At 46.5% G+C, this 17,664-nt stretch overlaps 1 protein-coding gene across 1 annotated transcript in view; it reads left to right on the plus strand.

Annotated features, from left to right (window-relative positions):
* The window catches only part of LOC146784021 (zona pellucida sperm-binding protein 3-like), a 55,754-nt gene extending 41,073 nt beyond the window's left edge, over positions 1 to 14,681 (plus strand). The window contains exons 5-10 of the mRNA XM_085636413.1: positions 11,356 to 11,536; positions 13,250 to 13,358; positions 13,553 to 13,644; positions 13,826 to 13,917; positions 14,167 to 14,325; positions 14,479 to 14,681. Of these exons, the coding sequence (XP_085492539.1) occupies positions 11,356 to 11,536; positions 13,250 to 13,358; positions 13,553 to 13,644; positions 13,826 to 13,917; positions 14,167 to 14,325; positions 14,479 to 14,666 (821 nt within the window). The 3' untranslated portion in view covers positions 14,667 to 14,681. The remainder of the gene's footprint in view (positions 1 to 11,355; positions 11,537 to 13,249; positions 13,359 to 13,552; positions 13,645 to 13,825; positions 13,918 to 14,166; positions 14,326 to 14,478) is intronic.
* Positions 14,682 to 17,664: the final 2,983 nt, after the last annotated feature.

The following is a 17,664-nucleotide window of genomic DNA, read 5'->3' on the forward strand; positions in this document are numbered from 1 at the left end:
ATTGAAGAAATAGACAAGAAAGAAGTGGCTATATTTCTGGAGTGGACGCCCTCCGCTCCTCCCGTCCGATTGTGGTATTAAGACTGTTACTGATGGCTTCCAATAATTAGGGATCTACATCACGATCAACGTGGTCTTTTATCGGCGCAACTTGCTGCCCCCCCCCTTCAACGTTTGAAGGCAGATGTACAGCATTGGAGGGCCCTCCCTCTTGCACTCTTGGGGAGAGTGGCTCTGTATAAGATGGCACTCCCTCGCTTTCTTTATGCATTGCAAAATACTCCACACCTAGTCCCAACACAGTATTTCACTTCTATTGAGTCTGAGGTTCGCAGCCTTTTGTGGAGTGGTGGTACACCTCGCATTGCCTTCGCTAAACTTATCAGGAGCTGGTATGATGGCAGCATAGCTTTCCCGTCCAAGAGATCACACTATTGGGCTTTGCAGCCTTAACCACTGCATGCATCGACCAATCGATGATCCTGCACATCGAATGGACAGACACAATATGCTACTGGGTACTTACCTACGGGCCTTGTAAGGTGGGTTAAAGCAGGAGCCCAAGTTCACTACGACCTCCACGACAGTTTCCATCTGGCATCTTGCGATTGCGGCGTTGGGTTGGAAGGGCAGGATTACACAGGCGACTCCGTTGTTTGACTCTTGTCGCCTGGGTACGCTTGGACGGCAACCCAGGTTTGACAAATGGGATTTGATTGGCCTGTCCAGGGTGGGCGACCTGTGCGCTAAGGGCCATATAGTACCATTCGCCTATCTGCAGTGACAATATAGACTACATGAAGGGGAAACGTTTTGCTATCTACAGGTGCGCACTGTACTGACCAAGGTGCTTTCTAGGGACGAGGAGGTGCCAATGTCTTCCCCTTTGGAGGATCGGTTACTAGATGACTATCTCCCCAACAAAGCCATATCTCTCACATACCGTAAACTCCTCAATAACTCACCTGATCTCCTTGCTAAAGTCCGTACAAAATGGTGCTTGGACGTGGGTGAGATTTCGGATGAGGAATGGAGGGAGGCCCTAGCGTCACCCCAGGAGGTGGTGATTCACTCCGGTTAAAATTGATCCAATTCAAACTATTGCATAGGACCTACTACACAAGCTCCATACTGGTCAAAATGTTTTTTTAGTCTCCCCTCTGTCCCCGTGGCTGCGGGCAGGTGGGTACTTTACATCAATGGTGGGATTGTCCGACTACTCAACGGTATTGGGGGGGTGGTGGGGGGGGGGGAGGTCATCTTTTATCTCCGATTTGCTGTAAAGAAGTGGAGGCTTCTCCGAGATTGCCCTTTGAATATTTGGGATGCTGCGGATCTTACTAGGCCGGAACGATTATGGGTCACTTTGGGATGCATGATGGCTAAGCGGAATATCACTCGAACCTGGGAGGGGTGGATTTGAAAAGTAATGATTGGGAGTCTGATATGGACTTGTGCATGCAGGCGGAGAGCGGTGTATGAGAGTAGAGGCTGCCCGAGTAAATTGACGAGAATTTGGGCCCCCTGGAACAAAAGCAGGTGTTGGCTGTGTGCTCCTTTTTTAATGAAGTCTCCCCGCTTGCTGCTGATAACGAAACTTTGTAAACTGCGTTTTAAAAAAAATTATTTGTGACTGACTCCTTACAATTGGCTCCATTTATTGTGTTAGGTAATTTCTTTAATTATTATATTGTTTATTTTAAATTTTATGGTCTTAATATGTATTTTGAGTTGTATTTGTTTTGAACTTTGGGGAGTTTTGTTTTTTATTTTATCAATAAAGATTTAAAAAAAACAATTTATAAATATAGACTGCATTTCTATGTAATTTTAGACATCATGATGAAAAAGATCCACCAGAGGGTTCTGGAGATGTAGTATTTGCAAGGTAGAGTAAATCAAGGTATATTTTTACTTCGCCACAGACAAGCATTCGCAAATTCAAAGAATTTGACACTTGGAAACTTTTTCACAAACGTTTGGGCTAGGTGTAATGCGGTCACTGGGAGACACTTTAGGTGAACAATTCTGGTAGGGAGCAAAACGGGGGACCAGCAAATTCCTTTGTTACCTCAAAAGGTGAAGCAATCCTCAGGCAGTACTTTTATTCTTTGCGCGGCTTTCTTATGGTAGTGGTCCTGATGGAAGAGCTGAAGGATGCTGAAGTTGCTCATAGGATGCCTCGACTGGGTCTGGCTAAGACTACTCCTGTCCACAAAGGGGGTGAAGCAGTCCTGGTCAGTCAATGTCCCTCGAAGTCCTCTAGGTGCCGGCATAAGTCCAGTCTCCACTAAACTACCAGTCACCCAATGTTACGGTCACAGGCCAATCCTTCCTGGGTCGATAACTTGTCTTCTGGAGGTCCCATCTGCCCTCCGATGACAGTTTCAGCAAATTCAGGTGGGACTTTGTGCGTAAGGTCCTGGGCCTCTGTGCTGCATTGTGGCATTTGACAGTGGGTTGAAGATTTTGGGCTGCCAACTTGCTCCAGCAAGCTTCTTTGCTATTGTGTCCATGTGCTCTGAACAGGAGGCCAGCTCAGACCCCTTTAGTCTCTTGGCTTTCACTGGGCTCTGGAGGCCACTTCTCCTCCTGCAGGACACGGCAGACAGTTCTCTCATTTGCTAGTCCCCAGGTTCAGCAGGTGCAGTCCACACCAGTGCGGCCTCTTTGCTGGTTTCACAGTGCAGCTGGGAAGTACTTTGGTGCTCCATCCAGTCCGGTCAAGATTGAGTTTGGGGTGCCAGGTGTGCCCTTATTTTGCTCAGAAAATGCCTTCAGGGCAGGATGCAGTGGGTAGCTAATGGGCTGCTAGGATCCCTCCCACCTGGTGACCACAACCTGCTGAGTGTGACATTTGGGCACCCCAGGATGCACCATTCTTCCCACTTCAAGATGGCAGGACCCCTCTTCTGGCTGGTGGATCTCCCTAGCCCAGACCAGAGGTGTGGAACCAAGGGGGCTATATGCCCCTGGATAACCAGTTTGGTACCACCCCCCCCCCCCTCTCTAGTCCAATGTGCCAGCCTGTCTATCTAAACAATAGAGCAGCCCCTCTAACAATTGTTTGCCTTTGAAGCTTGCCTTTTGGACAAACACCTGTGGCTTCCTGCAGAGGGAGGGGTCATCTCCTTCCAGGGCAGGTCCCTATTGTATCCTTTCCTGGGAGGAGTTGGTGTATCTCCTCAGGAGGGCAGAAAGCTGTCACTGCAATAGTATCCCATGTACAATCAAGTAATGGCACAGGGGACTAAAGGCAACAAAGTGATAAATTTGCTAAAGTTGCACACTGCTACGTAATGAGTTGTTTGATGCCTTGGATGACCAACTTTGGGCGCACTATTCCAGTGTTGCAGCTGATGGGTCAGCGTCTAACTCTGTACTTGCCAAAAGGGTGACCAGCTTTTCCATAACAAAAATAGCATTTTTACCATCAGGAAAATGTAAAATACATGTTCGGCCCATGAGATGTTGCCCCGTGCCTTAGGACTTGACAGGCCTGCCATAGGTGTCTTCCACATATGTGAGGGGGAAGTTGGACTTTGCAATTACTTTGAAGGGCAAAAATGGGCCAGCAGTTTAAACTGCTCTACCAGCCTGCAATGGCAGGCTAGGAGTCTTATTTTACTCGGGTCACACCCACAGTGGCACAACCTGTGCCGCAATCCTTGTGGATGACTCTCTAACTTGCATGCCCTGAACACCTTTTACTAGGGGCTTGCAGTCAAGTTAGTTTAGCCACTTGGGTATGAGCCAATTCGAGACACAAGTTTAAGGGTAAAGGCACATTCATGGAGGCCTGGCTAGCAGGCCTCTGAACTCAAGTATAAAAAGAATCCGGTGTATCAGTCCAAAAAACGTCTGACCATACAAAAGAAGCAATTTCCTTACAAACTGTGAATAACATTATCCTGCCAAAGTGAGTTGATGATTTGCCAAAAGCTTTACTTTTTAAAAAAAAACTATTGCTGGAATTGTGCCGCATGCACTTTGTGAGGATCTTGGTGGTTTTCTGCTGCAACAGCTGTCATTTTGACCCGCTAGCATGCTAGTGCCGTGCTGTAGCTCTCAATGCCGGCACTCAAAGCGGGCCAGTGCACAGATGCGCTGCGAGTGTCCAAAGGGAAGTCCATCTGTGCCCGTCCTTACCTGGTTGTGATCCTGGTAGGCTTCAATACTCTACCAATGAACTTTGGTGAATGGCCCCCACTATGTTGATTAGGTAACAAAGGGTTTGTGACAGCGCATCCCCCTCAGGTGGCTCATTTCTATTCCCTAAATTGCCACTCACTTGTTAAGCACAAGTTACAAATGTTTGACTTAACAGATTATCTCCCAGATGCTGTTTTCTTATCTGAAACTTAGCTGAATGAGAATTTATTGGTTGACTTACTTTCTGCTATCCCCCAAGGTTGCACAATTGTTAGGGAAGATTGGCAGCTGCACAGTGGTGGGATTGCTATTATCTTTTAACACGGCTAGATGTACACGTACAGAGCTAGCCATTTCAGGAAGCAAGGCAGAGTTCTTCTCTTACCTTGTCCAGCAAATTCTCCTTAGCCAAATTTTTGATCTCTTCCGCTTTTGGCGGCTAGTTTTATGTCCTCCCAACAGATCTCCTGCCATCTTACATCCTATGCTACTCTAATTTTACTATTATTGGAGGCTTTAATCTCCACTTTGACATGTCCTGCAGCGGCTTCTGATTGCAGATTTGGAAGCCCTAAATCTTTTACAATTGTCACCACGCACAGTCCTATTCTAGAACCTGTTTTTTTGAGTTTAACAAGTTGATCAGTGGATTGCCCTTTGCCCCTTATATGGTCTGACCATTTTGCCATACCAATCCAGGTCCCTGTTCACTCTTTAGCTATACCTGCCCAGGGACAGTTGGTAAGGACTCAGAAATGGGCAAGGGTGACCATGGCCAACTTTATTCAGGCTCTGGCCTTGACTAGCCCTAGTCTGGAACAGGTTGTTGATTTGGCTAACTCAGTTAGATTAGATAGCTGGGGCACCAGATCAAATTGCACCAAGGGTTGACCATACTGCTAAAAGGTCTAAACCCTTGGAGGAATGGTTTTAGTGATCTACTTGCATTAAAGAACTGCAAGCACCTAGAGGGCATTTGGTGCAGGAACTTTGAACCCACCCACTGATCAGACAACTATCAGGCAGCCTTGAAGGGATACCACAGGCATATTGAGGTGACTCTGCATGCTTTCTATGCTGGCAAAATTGAGGCAGCCCAAAATTCAACTAGATTTTTTTTAATGGTCAAAGATCTATCCTCCTTGGATGGTGTCAGTGGCTTATCTGCCTTCAGAGGAACTTTGTAATGCAATTGCGCTTTTTTTTTTTTTTTTGCTAATAAGGTTCCATCGATTTACTCTACGTTCCCTGAGGTGTCCAGGAACATCCCATGCTGCAGAGTGTGGTTTGAAACGCTATTGAATAGCTCAGGGCTATATTTGTTTGAAGCCATTAAACTTGAGATGTCGTCTCTGATGGCAGCAGTAGTCTGATTCCCCATCTGACCCTGCAGCCTGGGCCAAGTCCCGGGGGAAATGTTAAACAAATTGCAGGGGCCTGCGGGGGCCCCGCATCCCTAGGGATCGCCACCTCCCCGGGGCTTCTTTTTAAATGAATGCGTGGGGGGTCCCACCCCCCCCCTCGCAGCCCCGGGGACCGCCACCTGCCTAGGGCTTTTTTAATTGGATGCGGGGGGCGGACTGCCACCTCCCCAGGGCTCTGTTTAAAAAAAAAAAAAAAAATGTGGGGGTCAAGGACCTCAGGACACAAGTGGACTTCATCCCCTGAACAGCAGTGCACCAAGAGGCGTGTTGACAGTGGTGTAAAAAGTGGGCGTGGCCTGAGTCCACCACTCTGCAATCGAGCTGTGTGGCGCTTACTGGAAGTACCTGGTGGGCTAGTTGGCCCCCAGGGACCCTCCATATTCAAGGGGAATTAATCCCCCAACTTAGAACGTGCCAGGGGGCGCGTTTGCAGAGTGGTGGAGAAAGGGGGTGTGGCCTAGTATGGGAAGTTAGCAATCCTGTTGTGTGGGACTTACTGTAGGCAATAGGAGGGTTAGTTGGCCCCCAAGGTTGACATTGGGGGCTAACTACCCCTCCTGTTACCTCCAGTAGATCTCAGTGGGATTGCTAAGAGGTGTTCGGAGGCCACGCTCACCTTTCTCCACCACTCTGCAAACGCGACTGCTATGATATAGTTAGTAATTTGCTTTAAAAAAAACTTTGAAATTCAGTGAAAAAACCATAGGTTTCGGGGGCATAGTTAGTTGGACATTTCACTCGTACAAAACCAGAGAAATTCGGTCGTTCTAGTTATTTGATAGAACTATAACTCGCGCCCCCACAATCCACTGCTGATGTCACATATTACATCACTCATGACCTGGTCAGTGACATGACTGACATCATCCATGTGATAATCTGATGCACCTCCTCACACCCTAATATAACCTTTTATACACCCACTCTAAAATACAGACTACCAATATCGAAACCATAAACAGACCAATAGCAGTTAGTACGTACCCGCTCAGTGATTCCTAGGTCTACACACACATCCACTCATTCACCCATACAGTAACTCATACATGCAGTCACTCATCAATACAGCACTATCATATGCACTCATACACCTATTCATACTCTCACACCACCACTCATCCATAGACTTACTCACACACCTACTCAGTCATACAAAGAATTAATCTCACCCCTTTACTCACCTATACAGTTGTACACAGACCACCTCACTTATTTATACAAATACTAACACATACTTACACTCTTAATCATTGATACAAGCACACTCATCCATACAGCCACTCTCTCAATCACTCACACGTATAGTCATTTATATACTCCAACACTCACATATACTGCCTTTCACTTATGTAGTTACTCACACATATACCACTGAGACATCATCACTCACAACACACCCATACAGCCCTTCATAGATGTACTCTTGAACCCATACACCCAGTGAATCACACACATCTATGCAGTCACCCACCCCACACCCACTCACACAGACACTCAGGCACCCATAGAGCTACTCGGACAACCAATCAATAACCCATATAGACAGTCATGTAGCTACTCACCAACCCATGCAGCCACTTGTACACCAACTGACAGACTGATAGACATTTACACCATTTATTCATTAACCCACGCATTCAGTAAGATACACTTAGACACTCACTTATACAATCAGTCACGCACCTACTAAATCATCCAATCATCCATTCACACAATTATACACCCACTCATTCTTCAATACACCTGTGTGTATGTTTACATCTCATATATAAACTTTAAAGAAGCACACATTCACTGGATGATTTCATTAGTCATGTCATTTGAGGTCATGAGTGATGTCAGTGATGTCACTGACCATGTCATGAGTGATTGCGGGCGTTACAACAAACAAAAGATGGACTGAATGCAGACATTCTCCCCCAGTCAAGAGATCTGGGTTAAATCCTTCGTTCTTTTGCCCACTCCACCACCCCAGTTTGGACATGGCCATATGCAAATCAGTCTTGACCCTGTGCCTCATGGTAACAGTCCAGCCCGAACTGCCAAGCCATGTTGTTGGACCTGTCAGCCCTAGGGTGGTCTCCCCTTCTATTTTTGTATCGTGCCTCATTTTTTCCACCCTCATTTTTATGTTGGACTAGGTCTCCGGGCGCCTTTTCATGCCAGGCAGTGTTAAGGTGCAGGTGCTCCCTTCTCCCAAGATGGCTGCCACAGACCCCTGCTACTGCAGGGTGGTCGTTTTTCATAGTAGCACCCTAGCTGCCAGGAGCTGGCTGGGACCCACAACAATGTTGCGATACCAGCCTGCCTTTTTGTCCCATAGTTGGAGTGGGGAAGCTCCTGGAAGAAGCTGGAACCTTCTAGAAGGGAGGTGGGGTTTTACTTTTGCCGCCTTGGCTAGAGGTCACCTGACCTAGGGCTACTTAAGAGTGGGAGGGAAACTTTTGTGGTGAGTTGGCCATTGGGGTGAAGCAGAGCTGGAAGAATCCACCAGGAGTGTAGGCGGTAGGGCCTAGCCAGGGACTTATGCCTCTGAGAGTGACAGGATTTAGGTACTGCCTCTTAAGTGAGTGAGGTGCCCTGTGAATCCCACTGATCTTGCCCAGTAGTAGGAGGACCCAGAGACTCTCTGCCAGCCTGACTAGGAAGGACCTAGTCGCCCTCTCCATCCCTACCCCTGTAACAGAACCCCTTAAGGGCACCAGATACATCTGCGCCAAAAGACTTCATCTGTCAACTGAACTGAAACCTACTTTAAGAACTGAGACTGCATAACAAGAGCGAGCTGTAAGCCTTGAATGCCAGAGCTGAGACTGCGTGTCCAAGCTAACCTATTACTAATTACTAAACCGATTGCCAAGCCACCGGGGATCGACCAGGTACTAGCGCTGTGACCCCCGCGCTCCCTGCCCTGGTCTGGGACCCCCGGCAGCGTGCTCCGCTGAGCACTTTACCCCCATCCTTAATTTGAGCCCCCCCCTGCGACGACGAAGCCAGCGCGCTCACCGCCGCGGCCTGGATGCCTGAAGGAGTGCCCTGCTGTGTCGCGAAGCACGGGGCCCCGCCGCTGCCGTCGCAGCCGTGTGAGGAGGTGCGCAAGGTTGGGCCGAGTTCCCCCAACGTCGTGAGGACTGACGCCTGCTGACGCAGAGACAGGGGTAAGCCCAGAGGCCGAGATCCCCCCTGGTGCGCCCCCTGCTGGTCTGGAAACCACACCGCACTTGGCCCGGGTTGTCCCCTCCGTGGGAGTCCCCTCCCCTGCCTGCGCGACGGAGAGACCCCGCCGAGGGATCCTGTCCGTGTCCCCCCTTTTGTAATACTGAGCGCGGTGCTCTGTGAACTGCACCGGAGCATAGGGACCCGCTCCTCAAGTCCGGTCACCATCCCCACTGGAAGCCGCCCAAAGAACTGACTTACATTACCCTCGTGTGGCGCTTCACGCCACCGACCCTGCTTCCCCAGCCGGAGAGACCGGGACTGCGAGTAACCCACTGTGTTATATGCTCTGCTCGAAGGTAATGATATGCAACTGATTATGAGTAACGCGTTGTGATAACTGTTCTACGCAAACATTTCCACATGCAACTGATTGCGCGTAGCGCTGTGTTTTATGTGCCTTGCTTCACAGTACTAGGGGCCAGTGGTCACGAGGAGCGCTCAGTTCGACAGGCGCCATGTTGATGAACCCAATGTTCCCCCTTACAAGTAGTACGCTGTGTTAGACGGCCTGTTCAGGGAAAGACTTTACATAAGCGCGCACAGCGCTAGAATCTCCCGCATTTAACCAGCGGGCGTGGGTACATGAACGAGGTTAGGCACTGCATAGATATCACCAAGAGTGTCGCCTGTACTGAACGATGGTATTATGATTCATGTATTACCTTGTTATTTCCTGAACTGCAACTGACCAGCTATACTTGGATAAACTTAGTATTTGCATAATTTAAACGGTGCGGCGTCCCTTATTGTGTGTGACTCTAGTCCATGAGAAGCGTGTGGTGTATGGTTGCCTAACACATAGCCCTCTGATTGCCTGACCGGCTCGCGCCACGTTACCGCCCTTAGGGCCTGGTGAACCCAGGTTCCTACACATGTCTTCCCTGGACCGGAATCAAGCATCCTAGGACCGGTTTCTGGCTATCAGCCGTCATCAGCCAGGATAGCTTGACTCCAGTGGCGTAGTGAGCACGGGTCCCACGTCTGGGAATACCCATCCCACTTAGGGCGAAAAGCGTTACAACAAACAAATGATGGACGGAATGCTGACAATGCAGACATTCTCCCCCAGTCAAGAGATCTGGGTTAAATCCTTCGTTCTTTTGCCCACTACACCACCCCAGTTTGGCCATGGCCATATGCAAATCAGTCTTGACCCTGTGCCTCATGGGAACAGTCCAGCCCGAACTGCCAAGCCATGTCTTCCCTGGACCGGAATCAAGCATCCTAGGACCGGTTTCTGGCTATCAGCCGTCATCAGCCAGGATAGCTTGACTCCACGATGGATGGATTTAACCCAGATCTCTTGACTGGGGAAGAATGTCTGCATTGTCAGCATTCCGTCCATCATTTGTTTGTTGTAACGCTTTTCGCCCTAAGTGGGATGGGTATTCCCAGACGTGGGACCCGTGCTCACTGCGCCACTGGAGTCAAGCTATCCTGGCTGATGACGGCTGATAGCCAGAAACCGGTCCTAGGATGCTTGATTCTGGTGCAGGGAAGACATGGCTTGGCAGTTCGGGCTGGACTGTTCCCATGAGGCACAGGGTCAGACTGATTTGCATATGGCCATGTCTGAACTGGGGTGGCAGAGTGGGCTAAAGAACGATGGATTTAACCAAGATCTCTTGACTGGGGGAGAATGTCTGCATTGTCAGCATTCCGTCCATTTGTTTGTTGTAATGAGTGATTGCGGGGGCATGAGTTATAGTTATCTCTAACTATAACGGCTGAATTTCTCTGGTTTTGTACGAGTGAAATGTACAACTAAATAAAACGTCCCTGAAACCTATTTGTTTTGTCTATCTCTATCCTCCCCTTGCCCCAGGTGTTACCCTCATTGCTCGTCCCACCTCCATTATAATACCCCAGTGAAACTCCTGCCAAGACGTACCCTGCCACCAGGTAGTCACTGCAGACTGGAATGCCCTTTTGAAAGACCTCTTAAGCCTATGCATTCCACACCCTCTTGCTGCTCAGAGCTCTGGGTCGAGTTCTGATGTATCGCTGGCTACGTTGGCAACGGGAGGATTCTTGTAAGCCATATTTAATGTTACATACTTACTCGAGATGCCACATAATTGCAAAAACCGTAGCCAGTTTAAAGACTTGACAAACTTGTTACATCCTCCATGATGTCAGACCTCTAAATTTACTGCAGTCTTATTTGATTTAGGTGACCCAATCAGCACTCCCATTGACCCAGTCAAAATATTCCATTAGGTCATGAAGCATTGCAAGGATCCAGCAAACATGAATTTGGGTAGTGGCGCACTGGTTGGGCCACATGCATTATGCACTCTAATGTGTGGGGCTAAGGACCTCTTCAATGAGACTTGTACACCGGGTCACACCCGATCTGCTGTTGTGTGCCACCTGCCCTGTTCATGTGCCACCTGCAAAGATAGATGCATATGCTTTGTTTTTATTTTCAGTGTCTAACATGTAACTTTCAATAAACGTGAATTTAAAATGTAAAAACCATATCAAACCTTTGTGTTGGCAATTTAGAAATGGAGGCTTGGTTTGAAGCTTTTCTCCTCTTCTGTACCCCACGCCACAGCGGATTTCAGTGCTCCTTCAGGCACCAGCACATACTCACTTGGGTCCAGTATCAACATAGAGCTATCGTTGCAGACTGCCTTCCACCAGCCCATGAAGATCTATGTAGACGAGTGCACGGCGGCTCTGAGCCCTGACCTGGAGACTGCCACGGTGAAGTACAGCGTTGTCAATAACCATGGGTCCGCATCATTCTCTTCATTCCATTAACACAGCTAGTAGTAGAAGCCCCAAGCAGCACTTTGAAGTAGCCCAATGTTCAGATGGCCTTAGATGTTAGCTTTGAACAAGTCAAGTAGAGATGAGGGTCCTAGATGTTGGTTGTGTGAGGTAGTCTGTACAGAACTATAGATATGCACAGTAATGCTGTTGGAAATGCCCCGGGTCTGATGGGAGGTGCAGACGGATGTAAATGGGGGGTTATAAACTGGTGATCGTGCACAGTATTGAGTTTGACTGGAGCAGCAGGAGTGCTGTGTGATAGTTCAGGTGGATCAGGTTATTCTTTCATGGTACCACCAGGTATAGGTCGCTGCCAGTATGACTTCGAGATGCAAATCCTGTGCGCCTACCTGGACCATTACACCAGGTTAACCATGCTAACACTTTTCCGTAGTTCATTTAATTCACTTGCCTGGCCCAAAGTCCCCCAAAAATACCTTTACACATGCAATAAATGATCATAAAATAATGTTGGTTAATAAATAATAATAATAATAATATCGAGTTTATAGAGCGCACAGTAACGCCATCACGGCGTGTCCCCGCGCTAATCCGTTCTCCAAGTTAGTTACTGTCCCATTGCAAGGAAAATACCGAAATCTTCATTTTCCTCCGGTCAATTGCATTATGATTAAAACGTCTACTTTAAAAATATTAGTCGCAACAATGCATGGTTTCCAAAAATTGAAGACCAGATTCATAGAGGCATGTTTACCCTGAGGACCGCAGAAGCAACTCCTTGCATGTGCTTGATCATGTTACTTGATGGCTTGATTGTTACTTAAAACCCTTGATTTTGTCCAGGGTGGATCCCAGTCTGCTGTCACAAAGTAGCACTACTTAGTTTAGAATCTGGCAAATTTAAATGATTCAGATGACATTGGAGGTCCAAACTAATCTCTTGTGCGATCATTAGATATTTTTAACATTAAAAAGCAACTGTCCTCCTCCGTGCATGGTAACAGGATTTCTCGGCATAAAATAACCTTCCTATCGATTCCAGTTATCACAAAAGTAATAGCACGACTAACAACGCCCCAGTGGCTCTTAGAGCAAATTTCTTTTAACCAATCCTGATTTTCAGACATTTCACATAATGTATCACCTTCCCATGATTCTAGGTACAACAAGAATCATTTGCCTCATCTTCTATAGATCCGGAGAAGTGAGCTGCTATGTCAGGTTTCCCATGTCCATGTGTGACATTATCCAGTGTGGGGCTTGCTGGAGGGGGAGGTCAATTCAAGCCTTGGCTGTGAGGTGGGAGAACCACTTTCCTCACATTCTGGTCTTGTAGATGTGTAATGGTGGCCAGACTACTCCAGTCCATGTTTTTTGACTTGTAGTCCCATTTTAGAATGGAATAAACAAAATTTCAAGTTCCAGATTTCAAAGGGAAAAACTGGCCAGGAGCGACACATCACACACAGACCTGGGAACCTTAGCAGTTATGAGAAAGCGAAAGCTTCAGTATCAGCACGTGGATTAGATGACTTGGGAAGACCAAATGCCTCTTCAAAAACTTCTGTTCTATGTGAGGAGTAGTGTAGCTTCTAATGTAACCATCATAACTTCTGTACCATAAAGAATCGTGGTGTTGCCCAAATAGCTCTCGAAAGAGGAGACCTAGAATAACTGCTCATGTATTTAAACCCTTGCGTCCTTTCTTCAAGGTGCCTCATTGATGGAAAAATGGGAGATTCCAAGTTTGTAACCAGGTCAAGCCCTTCAAGAATCCGTCTCTCCCTCCAGGTCTTCCGGTTTGCTGTAGAGAACACGGACGTAAGCATTGGGTTTGGGGGTCATCTGAGGGCTCTTTAGTGGAGCTCAATTGCAGCCCAAAGGATGGTCAAAATGGGGCATGCAGTAGGAAGAGTTGCTGGAGAGGAGTCCCTCTCCTTTTTACCTTTTTATTTCAATGTATTTTTCAACACAAGGTGTGGCTGAAAGTGCCTAACAGTCTGATTATCCTACAGGTTTATCTGCACTTCCAGGTATTAGTTTGGGATCCAAGCGTGCTGACCGACGTCACTAGGAAAGCGTGTTCATATAACAGAATCACGGAAAGGTAAAACAGTTGGGTCACCTGAAATTTTGGGACCTCCTGGCCATGACTGAACTATTTTAATTGAAGGCCATTTTAAAGGTCTTTGTGTAAAAGCATGGTCCTAAAACGGTTGATTACAAGGTGGGAGGGGTGGAAACGAGTTTATGGGGCATCCATTGATAATCGTGGTTTCTACCTACAGGTGGGAGCTCCTTGATGACCCTGTCTCCAGTTCTGTCTGCTTGTGCTGCGAGTCCATCTGCCCAGCGCCACGCTTTGGGAGAAGCTTGAAGGGTACCATCTTCTGACTATATAATGCCTTAAATAGACCCTGTTCCTTGGCCTCTGAAATGTTTAGTTATTCCTTGTGATGCATGTGTGTTCACTGTGCGCTGGGTACATTTGATCTTATCCTCACTGCGCACGGGAATGCATTCCCTGCATATTGTAATGTGTGCACTGCAAGCCTGAGCTTTCCTGCAGGTGCATGGGGACAGGTGTTAGGGGTATACTTTTTTACTTCTAACTTCTGTTCTAAAACAGGTGTGGATTCTCCACTGGCCTCCTCCCCTCATCCAGGCTCAGAGGCTCCACTCGTCCGCACGGTGCGGGTTGGCCCACTGCGGGTGAATGAGTCTGACCCTAGAGCTGGAAGCTTTGAGTGGAACATGAACCATTCTCTGACCATTCAAGTTCCTGAAGGTAACGCCTCTGTTATGGGGAGACTGGTGCAATGAAGGGGATTCTTAACACGACAGAAGGCCTATGACCTGCCCATTCCATTGGGGCCTGAAGTAGGAGTTAGTTGCTAATCTCTGGTTTAGACATCACATGTGTGCTCCTCTTATCGTGCAGGACCACGTAAAGTTTACCTTCCACCTGCTGTTGGAGCCTTACTGATGGAAATGGCTGTGCTGATCCTGATGTTTACGGGTGTCCATCTGTATAATCGCAAACGGAAGACAAATGCAGGAGAGATGCAGTCCACGGCAGAAGGCGAGAACTCCAGGCTCGTGCTGAATGAAGAGAATGATTCGCAATAAAAATCAGTGACTGAATTTATTTGTGTCCTTTCTTACTTCTGTAAAATTACTTCTCAGCGGTCTCCATCCAGGATGCTCGTGTTGTGGGTGATGTTGGCATGTCATTTATAGTGATGCAGTGGCCCTTCATGCCAAGGTGTGCTCGGTCATTGTAGCTTTTTTCATGGCTCGCACTGTACATCAGTCCGGGGGAGAGACTGACTTTGTTTAGTTATTTGTGATTTGGTTGTAAAGAGATTTGTATTGCATGGTGCCAAGGCGAAGTCTTCCCATGCTGTAGTAGAAAACTAACCTTGGAGTAGGTTTAGCAGTTCAACAATAATATGTTCATAGAAAATGTCAGTGGTTAGATTTTGCCTCCTGTAATTTCTATGACCACTTCTTTACTTGACACAGGACAAAATGCACATCTGTCCATTATGCTAACTATGCCCCATCGTCCAAAGTCTTTTCGACAGCTGGACCCAAGTCAAAACTCCTTTGCCTAAACATGTCCAGGAGCATTACAAAGTCCCAGGTCCATTCAAGGTGTCTGGGATCAAAAGAGGGAGGTGGGAAGGAAGGGTTACACTATTCTTTGGTCGCAAAATCTTGGTGGTAGTTAAGATTTTAAAAATAAATATTGACTCCAGTATGGCGCGCACTGGAAATAAGGTAGCAAATCCGAGATTCAGCTGGGTCCATAGAGGTTGGTCTAGATTATTCATGTATGCACATACTTACTCTACCAGTCCAATGCAACAATTAGGTGTTCATGGGTGCACTAGGTGAAGGGGAAGTAATATGCAGCTTTAAGAATTGATGGATATCTAAGATGGCCTTCAGCCCACAAGGGGCCGGGGTTCTAGAAATGCACTGTATGGTGAGAAGAATCTCTAAATGTCTTCCATTAATAGCAACCATGGGGAACGGGTTTTAAAATGGAGTCCCTCTTCTCCTTCACAGAGACTATTCTAAGTGTTCCTACCAAAACAAAAAGAATAATGTTCCTGGGGAATAGTCCTGGTTCAATTGAGGCACGATGTAAGACCTGGTGAAGTCTCCAAGATGCAACAATACTTCAACCCAATGTGCTCAAATGTGTACATGAAGCACTACATGGTTGGGTGAGAGGGGGCAGAGCCGAGTAAAAGCACTATCCAAATGCTTTGAAGTAATGCACATGGAAAAACCTTGTATACCCTAGGGTTGTACAGTCATGTTCTACTAGTTCATGGCTTACTTTCGCAAGCAAGCCAGGGAATAGTAAAGTGGGAATGAGTAAACCAAAAAGTCTAGGTCAGTCTATCACCACTCGAGTAACACCTGTTTCACAGAGATCACAAGGTTACTAGCAAAGGCAGTCTGTCCACGCCTGTCTGTAGTCCCTGGGTGTCTCATCTCCTATACATCCTCTGTTAAAGGCAGAGAGAAAAGGCTACTCCTGCTTTGAGCCTTGAACAAGTAAGTACTAGAACCACCTGTGTGTGTGTGTGTGTGTGTGTGTGTGTGTGTGTGTGTGTGTGTATATGTATATGTATATGTATATATATATATATATATATATATATATATATATTTACTCTAGCTGTTAAATAATCCGGTGTTCTTCCCTAGAACAGGAAACCATACCTCCAAGAATTTAAACACTTAAGGGAGTAGCCTTCAATTGTATAGTTGTAAATCCATCCTCCCAAGGAACATCATGAACAGATAATACATTTAAAAAATGTTACAGATCAAGCAAGAACCTAGAGCAAACAATTTTGTGCAATTAATAAAAGGTCATATTTGAGGGTCCTCTGTGCACAGGTAGGGATGGAGGAAACCGATTGGTGTCAGGTGCTGTCTTGCATGCATTAAAAAGGCGCAATCTCCAAATACGAATAGCTAATGTCCAGCTTAATATGGTTATTGAACACAACTAAAACATTGCATTTGTGATTCTCTTCACAGAATCATTATTCATAGGGGAGTCTGTACACCATTATGTCACTGGGTTCCAGATGAGACTGTGTAAGACAGACACCACACATCTCCCCTCATAACTAAACAAGCACACAGAAACCAGAGATTGGAACAAGAGAAAGAATGTAAGAATATAATTGCATCTTGTTCCCTTGCATATTTAAACCATAACACAACATCTCCTTAATAGGAGTACATATAATATTGAAACTTCCACAAAATCAACCCACACATCTTCAAATAGATGAGTCTTTTACACATCTGTTTGTCTATGGGGATGGTGCTTCTCTTTGCCCACGTTGTAGGGAACAGTACATTAATGATTAGTCTCAAAAGCCCTTGTTGCATTGCTTCAGGTACCTCTATGCCAATGAGAGATTCTGCTAAAGTGCCAGATGACTATCCTTGTTTTTAACAGCGCTGTTGAATACTTTCACCACTTCTCCGCTGATTGTGTATTTAGACTATTCCTTTACTCCCAATGGAGCTCAAGTCTCCCACTTTCAGCCCAATTCTACCCACACTTTTCTTTAAATATTCTTTTGTTTTTTTTCTTTTCCTTTGACCAATTAGTCTTCAACACAAACAGTCGCTTAACTCTTCCAACTCATGCATTCCAGAATTAATTTGGAATGAGGTTTTCTACCTCAGAGTTTAAAAGTTATTTTACCTGTAAAATGTTGAGATTTATATGCAACCAAGCATTCCTGTAGCACTCCTTTCCATTCCAACCTATTCTCTTTGACGAATTGTATACCTTCCTTGAGCATTCTAGTAAACTTCCTTCCATTGGTCTCAGAATGGTAAAGAGAACATCTCCATTGTTTTAGGCCACAGCAACTAGAGCATTACTGCACCGCCATCAAACTGATTTTGACACCACCCCTGCAAAACAAATTTCTAAATATTTTAAAGACTGACTTGAAATTAATCTCGCCCATACAAAAACAACTGAGACCATCTAGAAGATAAATCTGCTACTGCCATGTGCCACCCTTCAACAGTACCACAATGTCCACAGCAATCTCTTCCCAAGGACAAGTGGGAAGCT

This window comes from Triturus cristatus, chromosome 11 (genome assembly GCF_964204655.1).
Source record: "Triturus cristatus chromosome 11, aTriCri1.1, whole genome shotgun sequence".
Lineage (NCBI taxonomy): Eukaryota > Metazoa > Chordata > Amphibia > Caudata > Salamandridae > Triturus > Triturus cristatus.